We start from the raw sequence: 13,739 nt of genomic DNA, 5'->3' as shown, positions 1-13,739 counted from the left end.
TGTTGTGTATGTCATAGACTGGGGTAAAGCAAAGGAGACCAGCTATGATGCTTTAAATAAGCTAGCCTGTTTGTTACCATAATGAATTTCAAAGGCTTCAGCTCATCAGATATTGAAGTTGTAGATCATCATGTTTATCCCCTTGCAGATGATGTATAATGCTCCAAATAAAAGATCTGATTTTCTCAAAAATCGGAGCTTGCCGTTATTGCTGAATCCATTATTTGCTAAATTTGTTTGACTTTATTGACCCCTTCATGCACTTTATTGAATTCCTCTTACTTTCTAAGTCAAATTCAAAGAAAGAGTGCTAATGGGTTGATCATTTCAGAGACATGGCCGTGCAGGAAGAGTGCAACCTGAAGTTTGTTATAGAGTGCTAATGGCTTATTGCAGGTCTTACCATGTACTGAGTTGATTTGTTTTTCTTCTTATATAGTAATATTCAACGAGTGTATGGCTTATTGCAGGTCTTACAATGTACTAGGTTAGGTTGTGCCATCGTCCAAGACAGTAGTGATGTCTACAATTGTGCTCCTGAAAGCTGTGGCCATCATGTAAGTTTGTCTTTTAACTTATTTCAAGTATTTTCTTCATTGGCCGTTTATATGTCATCTTTTTTGGTGGAATCGTGTTAAATAGGAAAAAATTGGTCAAATTATAGGTCAAATTTTGTATGCATGTGTCGATTCACGATCATCCCGGTTGAGTTCTGGTTAGATATTAAGGTGTAACATAGTAGATGATCAAAGGTCATTGATATTTTTTCCCCCAGTGTTAGTTACTTTAATTAACTGAATATTTAGTCTTTCTGACATACTTGAGATTGGGCTCGGTCAACTAACCTGAAAAAATATTTATTTTTTGGTAGTTCAAGTCTCTCTAAAGGTAAAGTGGGTTAGCTATCAAATTGGGCCAGCTACAAAAATAATAAGTAGATAATTCAGCTGAGGATTAATGCAGCAAGTGGCTTGAAACCGGTTAAGCCCAACTTTCTCCGGAATTTTAAGCCAAACCAAGTTTCTCCAGGTAACTATTTATTCCATTCATGTGTATGTCTACTCTTACCTTGCTCAATCTTTTTTTTAATAGCATTTTTTGATTTAATATTCGCGTAAAATGTTTAGTAGGTTAACTGATATTTGTCACATAATCTGTATACTAGGATGGTTAGAAATAGAATAACACCATTATAAATCTTCTATACATGAGGAACACTACATGACACATCGAATTAGTTAGAATGAAGTTGTTATGCAATCATTTCTCTTAATTTTGAGCCTTTCAAACAAATGTAAAACATACACAAGTAAGATAAACTGAAATAAAAAACACTTAGAATTAACCAATGTCATAACAATTAACTGGGGATTTTATTAACAAAAAAAACATAAATAACATCAACCGGAATACTAAACATAGAGGTTCAACCAAGTTCTACAATACATGTAGTCGGAGTAGATCTAAATGTCAATTATTTCTAGACAGGAAACATCCCTGCAAAATACTTGAGTGTAGACCTAACTGTGATCGGGTATGGTATTCTTGGGTCTCGCCATGCTCTCCCCACCAATAGATTTCTAGTGCCATGTTCAATGTCATATTCTGTCAACACAAGCTCTCTGTACCTGTAATTGACGAGTAACTCTCTTTTTTTTGAATTGTTCACTAACAAAATTAGGTTATCATCCACGAATAGTATTAGATTTTCTCTGATGCTTCGACTCGCAAACCTGCAGTATTGCTCTAATATTTTGTTTCCACCGGCGTCCTCATTCAAGTGCCAAATTGATGCGACATAACCAAATTCATTGTGTGTATGAGCGAGGAGTGCAACTTTTTCCTTGTGGGTTAGTAAATTGTGAACGGTATATGTTGCACCTACTGGAATAGATACCTTGCTAAATGATTCATCTTCAACACTGTAATATAAAACTGACTTGGGTGTGGCATAAATATCTCCTGTACCAGTAATTCAATACGCATGACCATTATTAAAAACAGAGTAAGGGTCAATTTTTTCTACACTATGGAGACAATCAACGCAGTGAAACCATGTAGAACGTCTTGAACAATATCTAGAGAAAAAAATGTAGGCATCAGCTATGTCCCTTTTGCACATATGTATGATGGTGTATGCATCTGTGTTTGGTATATGACTGAAACCATATACTGGGAAATATGATCTACCGTGGTCCCTGTGGGGGTCAAAAATTTCTTTAGAGCGTTGTATTGTTGGATTCCATACCAAAAGTCTTGTGTCGTCTTGTTCACGGGAGAACTTGAAACATATGTTCCCGTTTGACACTCCCACAATACGAAACCACTCATGGATGCCAACTCCAAAAAGGTTGTTGAACATGCACTTCTTCTCCGGAAGCATCATTCACTATATATAGTGAATCTGAACCCATTAACAGTAGTGAGTATCCAACATGAAATAAGACATGTTGATCTAACACTTTCTGCCTTCGCATGTGTTGTATGCATGTCTCTGGTTGGCATAGGCGTCGGTGCCAGAATTTATTCAAGCACATACATCTCCCTACAGCTTTGGCACTACTTCGCAGGAAGATTTCTTGCAGCAGTTCATCCGGAATAACCAGCAACAGAAGATAAGTTAGTTAGAATTTAGTCATTTTTCTAGACGCACGTTTGGTAGTCTTAGTTTTCGGTAGGTTTATGCTGTAGTTTTTGTTTGGTTGAGGTGTCTTATTCGCTTATAAGTAATGAACTTAAATTTTTCTAACATATTAATTGTGTGAGATGTTGCATCCAATGAGAATTGATGTGGCAGAATATTGTGTTTACCGGTGTTATCGTAACCAGTTTGAACTAGGTGTTGTGTACCATTAAAATTGTCTCGTCTACCAAAGTTTTTGCCTATGCTAGGAAATAAATTCCGTGGGAGTTCTAACATACTAGTTTAAATTATCTCTGATTTTTTGTTTATTTAGTTTGAAATTAGAAGCAGCCGCCAATTTTTCCATTTGTCGTATATAAGACCCTTAAAATCGCGCAGGAAATTAGGATTCTTTATATTTTCACAAGCATTTTTCTGTAGATGCCATCCACATAACCGATGGGTCGCATCATGAAGAACATTCTTGATTGCATCTCACATGGCAAGGTCTCCGTCAGTTATTACTGCTTTAGAATTTTTCCCACCCATCGCTTCAACAAAGGTTTCCAACAACCACTTATACGTCTCTGTGGTTTCGTCGGATAGTAGGTCGGAGCCGAAGATAACAGTCTGCCCGTGATGATTGCATCCGGAGAAAATGACCAAAGACTTGTTGTATTTATTCTTCTTGTAGGTTGAATCAAAGGCAACAATATCTCCAAAGCAGTGATAGTCGATAATTGACTTCCCATCTGCCCAAAAAATATGTTCGAGCCTTTCGTCACTAGTGAACGTATACTTTCCAAAGAACAACGGATCGTTGTTTGACTTACCAATCAAATAGTTTATTGCCGCATTGACATCCCCGTTTTAACTTTTGACCGAAGATAACGATCAATGTGATTGTACAAATCTTTGCGTGTGAAACCAGCATGACGATATCCACCCTTCTGGAACACAATATACCCTATAATATGGCAGGTCTTGACACCAAAATTATGAAGATTTTCCACTTGGACTTTATCAGTGATAGTGAGACGACGATTGGCCGGAACCAGATGCGCAAATTGGGGTGGCGTCAGATCGTGGTTGTGAGATTCCACAAAACATGATACATTCCATCTACCGCAGCCGTAGTCAAGCTTTACCCTAAGCCAAGCTGGACACTTGGCTTGCGTTAGTGACCTTGCCTCCCTTGATCTATCATCTAGATCAAGATACCTCATATTCCTCCAGCCCTCTTTGTTGCAAACAAGTTGCCTGCTAATGATTCTACCTTGATTATCCCTAACCACGTCGTCCTTCCTCATTACAAATCCATGCCAACAAGAATAAGCGTTATAAAATTGTCTAGCCTCATCCTCTGTCCTAAACTCCAGGTTCCAAATATCGTCTACCATTAAATCCGCTATTCATTTTACACCACAAATTTCTTCACTCTTGCTAGTAGAATCCAGCGAATCCACATCGTCGTCTTCAACATCATCTTCTGCATTCGGTTGATAATCGAAATCATCACCCAAATCATTATCAGAATCATTCTTCACATCATCCTCGTTTCTTGACATAATTTTACCCCTGTCAAAATCCAGGTTGGTGAACCAAAATGTGAATAAACAGAATCAATGACAGCAACTACATAAAGCTAACTTAAACTCCTTAAAAAAAACTACAGTCACCGGAACTAAGGCTACTTAACCTAAGCCAACTGTTTAAGAGTCCAGTATACGTTTTAATTTCAATGTCCCAAACCTAGTCACAGCATACAACTGGAAAATGTGAATTAAAAATCCTAATTCCAGAACCTAATCCCAACACCATAAACAGAGCAATGTTTAAAAGATAGAGACTTTCATTAAAATTAAACTAACCTCTATTATTAAAAAAAATTGAAACGGAAATACCTTGATGACAACCGAAGCTTGAAATCCAACGAGTAAAGAACTGAACTTCTAGAGGGAGATAATTTTAATTAAACACCCGCACGTGATTCGTAGCTAGCTGATAAATGTGGATGGTAAACCCTTCCACCTGCAACAGCTTGTTCGCGATCAGATGTAAACCTACTAGGTTTACAAAATTCACAACATGCAAGCACATAGAGGTCATCCTTCGGCGTCACCTAAGTCGACGCCGGAGCCTAGCCGATGGAAATAGAGTTCCAGTGATGGCTCCCGCAACCACAGATAACAGAATGAACCTGTGGTTAAAGTGAAGAATACAAAACAAATAGGGTTGGGTCAGTGGTTGTGTGCCTAGGTACTGGAGTTGAATAACGTGTTAGAGAGTTTGGAACGAAGGCCAAAAAATGAGGGTTGGGTCACTAATGGCTATGTGTCTTCTTTTTCTCGGAAATACATGTTGAACTTGAGGAACAAAAGAAGGATTTTTTGTGTTAAGGAGTCAATTTAGAGTGTAGAAATTTTAATTGTAAATTTTTTCTAATACATTATACAGTATTAATATATAACAACTACTCATACATTACAATGTAGTATATTCATGCTATACATTTATTATGAACTTTGACTTTTACAGTACATCAATTAATGAATCTTTAAAAAATTTTCTTGATCAATGGCCGAGATGATGACACAAACAATTGTAACTTACCCACAAAATTAACATGGATTTAAAAGAAATCACAAAAAAAAACCAACATAAAATAAAGGAAGAGCCACACGCCCACACCAGAATCAAATGCAATTGACAATTCTGTCCATAAAAATTAATGCAATTAACAATGGTGAATTTTAGTATACAGAGCAAAAAGTCATACAGATTTAAAGATTTGCTTACACCACGCTTTCTAAAGCCACACTTTTCACTTTAAACCGTAACTCTTCACAAAGAAAAGCGTCACCTAATGGAAAAAAGTAAATTAGAAGATTTAAGAGAAGAAATAATTAAGTTATCAAAATTAATAGATCAAAAATTAATGATTTTAACTAATGTTAACTGTAATGACACCGAATTCTTAAAATCAATACAAAATGATTTTTCTCAAAATCTTTATTTTACTATAAGTTTTATTAAAGGACTTCAAAAACCTGAAAAAACTTATTTTTCACACGGAATTTCTAAGAAATGTTACCATGGAAATGATTCCCTACATCTTTATCATACTTTTAACCCACAATTAAATTCTATAGTAGATATGCTTGAAGAAATATTAGTATCCATAAAATTTCAAAGAAATAAGGAAAAAGAGAATCCCAAAGAAGAAAATTTTCAAAATATAATCAACATAACAGATTTAAAAGTAAAACCACCACTAAAATTATGAATATTGAGGAAAAATTAGAAGAAGTTACAATACTTTTTAAACAATTAAAAATGGCTCAAGAAAATAATATTATGGAACAAGGATTTCAAATAGAAGAAGAATTAGTAAATTCTGAAAATATAGAAAATGAAGAACACATCCTAGATTATTCAAGTGACGAAGAACCAGCAATTCCAATACAAGTAAAAAATGAAGCTGGAACATCTAAAGATAATCAATCTCAATTTAAATGGGAAACAGGTTTTGATAATTATACTTTTAAAAAAGGGTTTATAAATAAAGATTCAAAATATACAAAAATACCATCAAAATACGTTCCTAAAATCCAGGAAATGGAAGAAGAAAGAATGCTTGATTTAGACTGTAAAAAGAATGAAAAAGAAATTTTTGAAAATTGGTTGAATTCCTTTTTATTAGAAGCTTTTACTAATCCAAAGCTTAGTGATTTGTCTGGAAGAGATATTTGGAATTACATAGGGTTTCATACTAAAGGAACTATAAGAGATTATATGACATCAATAGAAAACCAAATAATAGAAGATTTAGTAACAAAAACAACAGCTTATGACAAGATATTATATATAATGATGATTCTATATAAAGAATTTTTTGGAAAAAATATTATAGATCATAGACAAAAAGTCTATAATAAAGAATATCAAGAAGCAAAAAACCATTTAGCTAATATTCAGATATATGATCTATGTAATGTGGAATCTTATATATGTGAATATAGAATACATTATTACAAATTAAAAGAAGAAGATAAAAATCATGATCTTAGTATGTATATAACAAAACTTCCATATCCTGCTAATGAATTTATAATGGGAAGATTTATAAGAGAAATAAATAGAGGGACAATTGAAAATAATTTTGGTGGAGCAACCTCTGCAATAAGAGAGGAAATAAAAGAACGTTGTATGCAAGAAGCGACTCAAAAAAGATTTGCAAATATAATTAGAATCTGCTGTCAGGATAATGAAGAGATACCTCAAAAATATGGTCTTAATAAAAACCTTCAAAGAAAAAAAAATATCAATTTAGAAAAAGAAAATACTATCCAAACTGGAGAAAAAAGAGGTATTTTAGGAAGAAAAATAACAATAAAAACAAAAGACAAAAAATAACTATTGCCCAAATAAAAAAGAAAATTGTAAGTGTTGGTATTGCCAAGAAGGACACTATGCAAATGAATGTCCAAAAAAGAAGGATAAAAAAAATCTTACTAAACAAATAGAAATTGCTAAGTCTTGTTTCATGGAACCATTAGAGGAATCTGATGATAACTTAGACTATATTTTTGAATATGTCTCAGAAACAGACTCAGAGATTGAGTAATAATGCCACATTTATTACTATAAAAATAACAGAAAAGTTTATAAATGCTTTCATAGATCCTGGAGCAACACAATGCTTTGCTAGTTCAAATATAAAACTTGATTGGAAAAAATTAAAGAAACCATTAAGAGTTAGAATAGCTGACAAATCAATACATAAAATTGACCAAAAAGCAGAGATGGCTGAAATTTTTATTCAAAATTATAGGTTCATTGTTCCATCTATATATATATTAAATTCTGGAATGGATTTTATCATAGGAAATAACTTTTTAAAGCTATATCATCCATTCATTCAAGAATTAACATATATAGTTTTAAAAGCTCCACACGATTCTTCAATAAATCAAAAATCGAAACGTATAAAAATACCAACCACTACTATAGATAAGATTCTAAAATTTAAAATATTTTCTATATTAGAGACATGTTATTTAAATTTATACTTTCAGATAAAAATTCTAAAAAATAATCTTGAAACAAAGATAGAAGAACTTCTGGATGAAATTTGTGCTGAAAATCCTTTAGATATTAAAAATACAAATAACGAATTAGTAAGCATTAAATTAAAAGACCCTACAAAAGAGATAAATGTTCCAAATAAAATTCCTTATTCCGCAAGAGATAGAGAAGAGTTCTCATTAGAATGTAGAGATCTTTTGGAAAAAGGAATTATAAGATTAAGTAAAAGTCCTCATGCGGCTCCAGCCTTTTATGTCGAAAACAATAATGAAATTAAAAGGGGAAAACGAAGAATGGTTATTAACTATAAGAAGATGAATGAAGCAACTATTGGTGATGCTCATAAACTTCCAAGAAAAGATTCTATTTTAGAAAAAATCAAAGGAGCAACTTGGTTTTCATCTCTTGATGCAAAATCAGGATATTGGCAACTTCGTTTAGACGAAGAAACAAAGAAATTAACTGCTTTTACTTGCCCAACAAAAGAATCAACAAGTGTGTTGCTCTATGAATGGAATGTATTACCATTCGGATTAAAACAAGCCCTAGGTATTTATCAAAGATTTATGGAAGAAAATCTAAAAGAGTTAAATGAATTTGTTTTAGTGTACATTGATGATATACTAATTTTTACAAAACAGGATAAAGAAGATCATCTTTAAAAATTATTAACAGTTTTAGAAAGATGTAAAGAAAAAGGATTAGTTCTTAGCAAAAAGAAAGCAAGAATAGCAAAACAAGAAATAGAGTTTCTTGGATTAATTCTATCCACTCAAGGAAAGCTAAAACTTCAACCAAATGTTCTAGAAAAAGTAAATTTATTTCCTAATAAAATAGAAGATAGAAAACAATTATAAAGATTTTTAGGGTGTATAAATTATATTTCTGATCAAGGATTTTTAAAGAATATAACAGAATACACTAAAAGCTTATTTCCAAAAATAAGTACTAAAAAAGAATGGAAATGGGATGAAAAAGATAGTATGCAAATTCAAAGAATTAAAGAATTATGTGAAAAACTTCCAGAACTTTATATTCCAGAAGAAAATGACTACTTAATAATAGAAACAGATGCCTCAGACATAACCTGGTCAGGGTGTCTAAAAGCTAAGAAAGCTATAAAAAGCTTGGAACAAGAAAAAGAATCACTAGATTCTAAATATCCCCCAAAGGAATTACTTTGCAGGTATATTTCAGGGACTTTTACTCCAACAGAACATAGATATACCACTCATGAAAAGGAAACTATAGCAGCAATTAAATCTCTTAAGAAATGGAAAATTGATTTACTATCCAGAGAATTTACATTAAGGACAGATTCAAGTTACCTAACAGGTTTTATACGATATAATTTAAAAGTTGATTATAATCATGGACAATTGGTAAGATGGCAATTATTTTTGTTACAATATCCAATAAAAATTGAATATATTAAGGGTGACAAAAATCTTATTGCAGATACATTAACGAGAGAATGGAGTTCGTCTACAACGCATTAGATCAAGAAATTCAAAAATATGAACAAGAACTCGAAAAATGCAAGCATTCACTACAACAAATATGGCCTTTAGCAACGCCAAATTTTGCAACGTCTTAAAACCGTTCTCTTAGATAGGTTTAGACAACGGTTTTTTAAAGTGTTACTGTTGAATTTCATTTTTCATCAATTTCTAGCAACACAGTAAAACCGTTCTGTTTGACTATTTTAAAGAACGGTTTTATAACCGTTACCATGATTTGGCTTTAAGCAACGGTTTTCGATTGTTGTTTAAAGAATTGCACAAAAGAAACGCATTAAAACCGTTGCCAAAATGCTACACTTTAAAACCGTTCCATTAGATTGTCTTTGACAACGGTTTTTACAGTGTTGCTGTTGAAGTTCATTTTTTCATTATGCTATAGTAACAAAATAAAATCGTTCTCTTTGACTATTTTAAAGAACGGTTTTACAACCATTACAACAATTATTTATGAAACAACCATTTTCTAATATTATTTAAATAATTATACAAATTAAACAATACTAATAAAAATAATTAAAGATAATTATATAAATTAAAACTATTTTTTTTATAAATATTGAATTTATAAAATATTCAAAATCTATTGTTATAAAAAATAACAAATATTATTTTAAAAAATAAAATTAAAATAAATTTATTATAAATATTATATATTATTATAAATATATAAAACATATTATATTTTGAACACATAAAGCTAAAATAAATTTATAATAAATATTTAATATAAAGAAATAAAATAAAAATTATAATTTTCCCTAAGTAATAAACAAATACATACACAGCGAATAAAAAACAAGAGCTAAGCCCTCATCTTCTCTTCAAAAGCAGCAAAGAGCGAAGAACGCTCTTCCTCCTTCCACCGTACCGAGCCCTAACCCACCCATCAGAATCAGAGATGCATCGCACCACAGCTCTCCATGAAGACGTAAACCGCACCATCATCAGAATCACAAGGAAGCCCCAAAGCGCATCTCACAATCGTCGCACCAACATCGTCGCTGCGCTGCGTTCTTCCAAAATCGTCGCTGCGCTGCGTTCTTCCCGAACCGTCGCTGCCTCCTTCTTCCCGGCGTCGCTGAGTCTCTCCTCTCTGTGGCGTCGGTGCTTCTCCCCTCTCCGAGCCTTCACTGCTTCTCCACGGCGTCGTTGATCTCCCCTGTTCTGCTTCTGGTTCGCTGCTTCTACCTTGTTGTTTCTGCTTCAGTGTCTTAGCTGATTGTGGATTGTGCTTTGCTGCTGTTGCTTCGCTGCTTTTGGTTTGCTGCATTGGCTGTTTGTGGGTTGTCATCTGTGGTAAGGGGTCTTCTTCTCTGATTTTCTGTTTTTTAGTTCGGGCTTGATTGGTTGTTTGGTATTTTTGTTGGCTGTGAAAAGTAGTGAAATTTGTGAACATGAGCAAGATGAGGGTTGAATGTTGACTGAGCTTTTGTTCTGGTTTGAATTTGGACTACGTACTTGTGAAATGAACCTGGGGCTTAGGTTAGTCTGTTATTTAAGGTAGCAAAACTTTTATTATCTGCGAGTAGTGTGTTCAATGGCATTATGGTTCTGTTTCTCTGCTCTCTGAGGTGTTCTATGGTGGATTCCCAATAACTCTTTATTGAGCAATGATGATGATGATGGCCTTATTCTGAGGTATTTTATTAGTGCTAATTTGGTTTTAGTGAGTTCATATGGGTTGATTTTACTGTTTAGTGCTGCTTTATCCTTGTTAATGGCTGATTTCATGCCTTGTTTTGATTGAGCAATGATGATGATGATGGCCTTATTCTGAGCTATTTTATAAGTGCTGAATTGGTTTTAGTGAGTTCATATGGGTTGATCCCAGCTGTTTAGCGCTGCTTTATCCTTGTTAATGGCAGATTTCATGCCTTGTTTTTATTGAGCAATGATGATGATGATGGCCTTATTCTGAGCTATTTTATTAGTGCTAATTTGGTTTTAGTGAGTTCATATGGGTTGATTTTACTGTTTAGTGCTGCTTTATCCTTGTTAATGGCTGATTTCATGCCTTGTGTTGATTGAGCAATGATGATGATGATGGCCTTATTCTGAGCTATTTTATAAGTGCTGAATTGGTTTTAGTGAGTTCATATGGGTTGATCCCAGCTGTTTAGCGCTGCTTTATCCTTGTTAATCGCAGATTTCATGCCTTGTTTTGATTGAGCAATGATGATGATGATGGCCTTATTCTGAGCTATTTTATTAGTGCTAATTTGGTTTTAGTGAGTTCATATGGGTTGATTTTACTGTTTAGTGCTGCTTTATCCTTGTTAATGGCTGATTTCATGCCTTGTTTTGATTGAGCAATGATGATGATGATGGCCTTATTCTGAGCTATTTTATAAGTGCTGAATTGGTTTTAGTGAGTTCATATGGGTTGATCCCAGCTGTTTAGCGCTGCTTTATCCTTGTTAATGGCAGATTTCATGCCTTGTTTTTATTGAGCAATGATGATGATGATGGCCTTATTCTGAGCTATTTTATTAGTGCTAATTTGGTTTTAGTGAGTTCATATGGGTTGATTTTACTGTTTAGTGCTGCTTTATCCTTGTTAATGGCTGATTTCATGCCTTGTTTTGATTGAGCAATGATGATGATGATGGCCTTATTCTGAGCTATTTTATAAGTGTTGAATTGGTTTTAGTGAGTTCATATGGGTTGATCCCAGCTGTTTAGCGCTGCTTTATCCTTGTTAATGGCAGATTTCATGCCTTGTTTTGATTGAGCAATGATGCTGATGGCCTTATTTTGAGCTCTTTGTATAGAGACAACAGTGAAGAAAACACGAGGTCCTACACAATGCTTGAAGATTCATGCAAGACAGATGGAAGATAGAGAAGAAATTACTCTAGATAATGAAGGAGAGGCAATTGGTCCTACTGATGAAGCTGTAAATAACTTGAGCAAATTTTTTGGCACAGTGGCAAGGAATTCAGATTTTTGTCCATTAATTTACACAAATTGGAAGGGGATTAAAGATAAAGAAGCCATTTGGGAATATGTTCAAGTGAGAATATTATTATTGTTTCTTTTAGAAACTTTTTGGAAATGTACACATGTATTTTATTCTTACTTGCAAATAATTTTTGTGTTTTATAGGCTAAGTTCATTATTCCAACTGAAGGAAAGAGGATAGTCCTTGCTCGTATCAATGACAACTGGAGACGGTATAAGACCACAATCAAGCAAAATCATTTTCTGCCATACAAATGTGTTAATGAAATGCTGAAAAATCGTCCTAAAAGCATACCTGAGAGTCATTTTCGCAAGTTGATTGCTTATTGGAGAACTGAAAAAGTTAAGGTAAGACATGTGCAACTTATTGTAGTCTGTTTATGCAATTATGAGTTATATAAATTTATGAGTGAAATATGATAATTTTTTGATAATACTTGTCTCTTGCTATGTAGAAAATGTCTGCGCAGAATAAGAAAAATAGGGCACAATAGAAATTTAGCCATCGAAAGGGACCAATAAATTTTGCAAGAATACGTGCAAGATTGGTACAAATTTTTATTCTTTGTGCATTTGTATGTGTATGTGGGGTGCAAGAATACGTGCATTTTTAACTCTATATAAATGCTTGTTGAACTGGACTTATAGGCTGCTTCTAAGGAAAATAATGAACCACCTACTCAAGCAGAAATGTTTGTTGAGACTCGCCAAAGCACAAAGGGAAAATCATTGGATGAAGACACTTTGGATGTTATTGTAAGTATTGGGAGTTAATTTGATTAAAATAAGTTATGGATTTCTTGTGTCTTGGTAATTTGTCCATCATTTGTGGTTATCTTTATGCTTGCAGTTGAGTTAAACAATGCTGATACTATTCTTAATTGCTATTATTTGATTTGATGTTGTCAAACGATATATGTTTTGAGTCCAAGTGTGTAGTTACTCTTTTTTGTTATTATTATTTTTCTTCACATTAATATAGGCACATTTGCAAGCTGAGAATAAAAAGTCTAAAGAATCAGCAATTAGAGCTTTTCAATCCATATTTGGCAAAGAGAAGGCAGGGAGAGTGCGATGTCACGGAAGAGTTACCACACCAACTTTGTTGAAGAAAAATGAAGAAATTGCCACCCTTAAGCAGCAACATGCAGTTGAGAAAGCATCATTAGAGGGTAAAGTTGATGTGATGCAAAAAGAAGTAGATGAACTAAAATCGCTTGTTAAGATGATGTTGCAACAAAAAAGTTCAGGAGTGGACCTTGAGATGTTAGCTGCTCAACTAGGAAGCACTTTAGGCAATCCGAACAATGATGCGCATGAGGAGGTATTATTTATTGTTAAAGTTTCTATATTGTTATGATATATATGTTTCTCCTCTCTCTCTCAAACATTTTTAGTAGACATTATTAGTATTAAAGATGTGTAGTTTTATATTTGATTTTTTTTCTTTTTTTACAGGAAAACTATGTTGAAGGGGAAATCGAACTTGGTTAAGGTCAAATTTTTAAGAGCAAGTGTTACAGAGTAAAAGTCATGAACTTGTG

The 13,739-nt window shown here is 33.4% G+C and overlaps 2 protein-coding genes across 2 annotated transcripts; one reads left to right on the top strand and one right to left on the bottom strand.

The window, feature by feature from the left end:
• Window positions 1–3,118: 3,118 nt before the first annotated feature.
• On the bottom strand, window positions 3,119–4,023 carry LOC130950179 (protein FAR1-RELATED SEQUENCE 5-like). The gene is made up of 2 exons (XM_057878713.1): window positions 3,499–4,023; window positions 3,119–3,451 (listed from the first exon to the last, which is right to left on the bottom strand). The coding sequence occupies exons 1-2, from the start codon at window positions 4,021–4,023 to the stop codon at window positions 3,119–3,121; spliced, it is 858 nt and encodes a 285-aa protein (XP_057734696.1).
• Window positions 4,024–12,064: 8,041 nt separating this feature from the next.
• Window positions 12,065–13,689, top strand: LOC130950178 (uncharacterized). The gene is made up of 5 exons (XM_057878712.1): window positions 12,065–12,247; window positions 12,340–12,543; window positions 12,844–12,951; window positions 13,178–13,519; window positions 13,654–13,689. The coding sequence occupies exons 1-5, from the start codon at window positions 12,065–12,067 to the stop codon at window positions 13,687–13,689; spliced, it is 873 nt and encodes a 290-aa protein (XP_057734695.1).
• Window positions 13,690–13,739: the final 50 nt, after the last annotated feature.

This window comes from Arachis stenosperma, chromosome 9 (assembly GCF_014773155.1).
Source record: "Arachis stenosperma cultivar V10309 chromosome 9, arast.V10309.gnm1.PFL2, whole genome shotgun sequence".
Classification (NCBI taxonomy): Eukaryota; Viridiplantae; Streptophyta; class Magnoliopsida; order Fabales; family Fabaceae; genus Arachis; species Arachis stenosperma.
The sequence above is the reverse complement of the archived record's forward strand: the minus strand, read 5'-3'. Positions and strand labels throughout refer to the sequence as shown.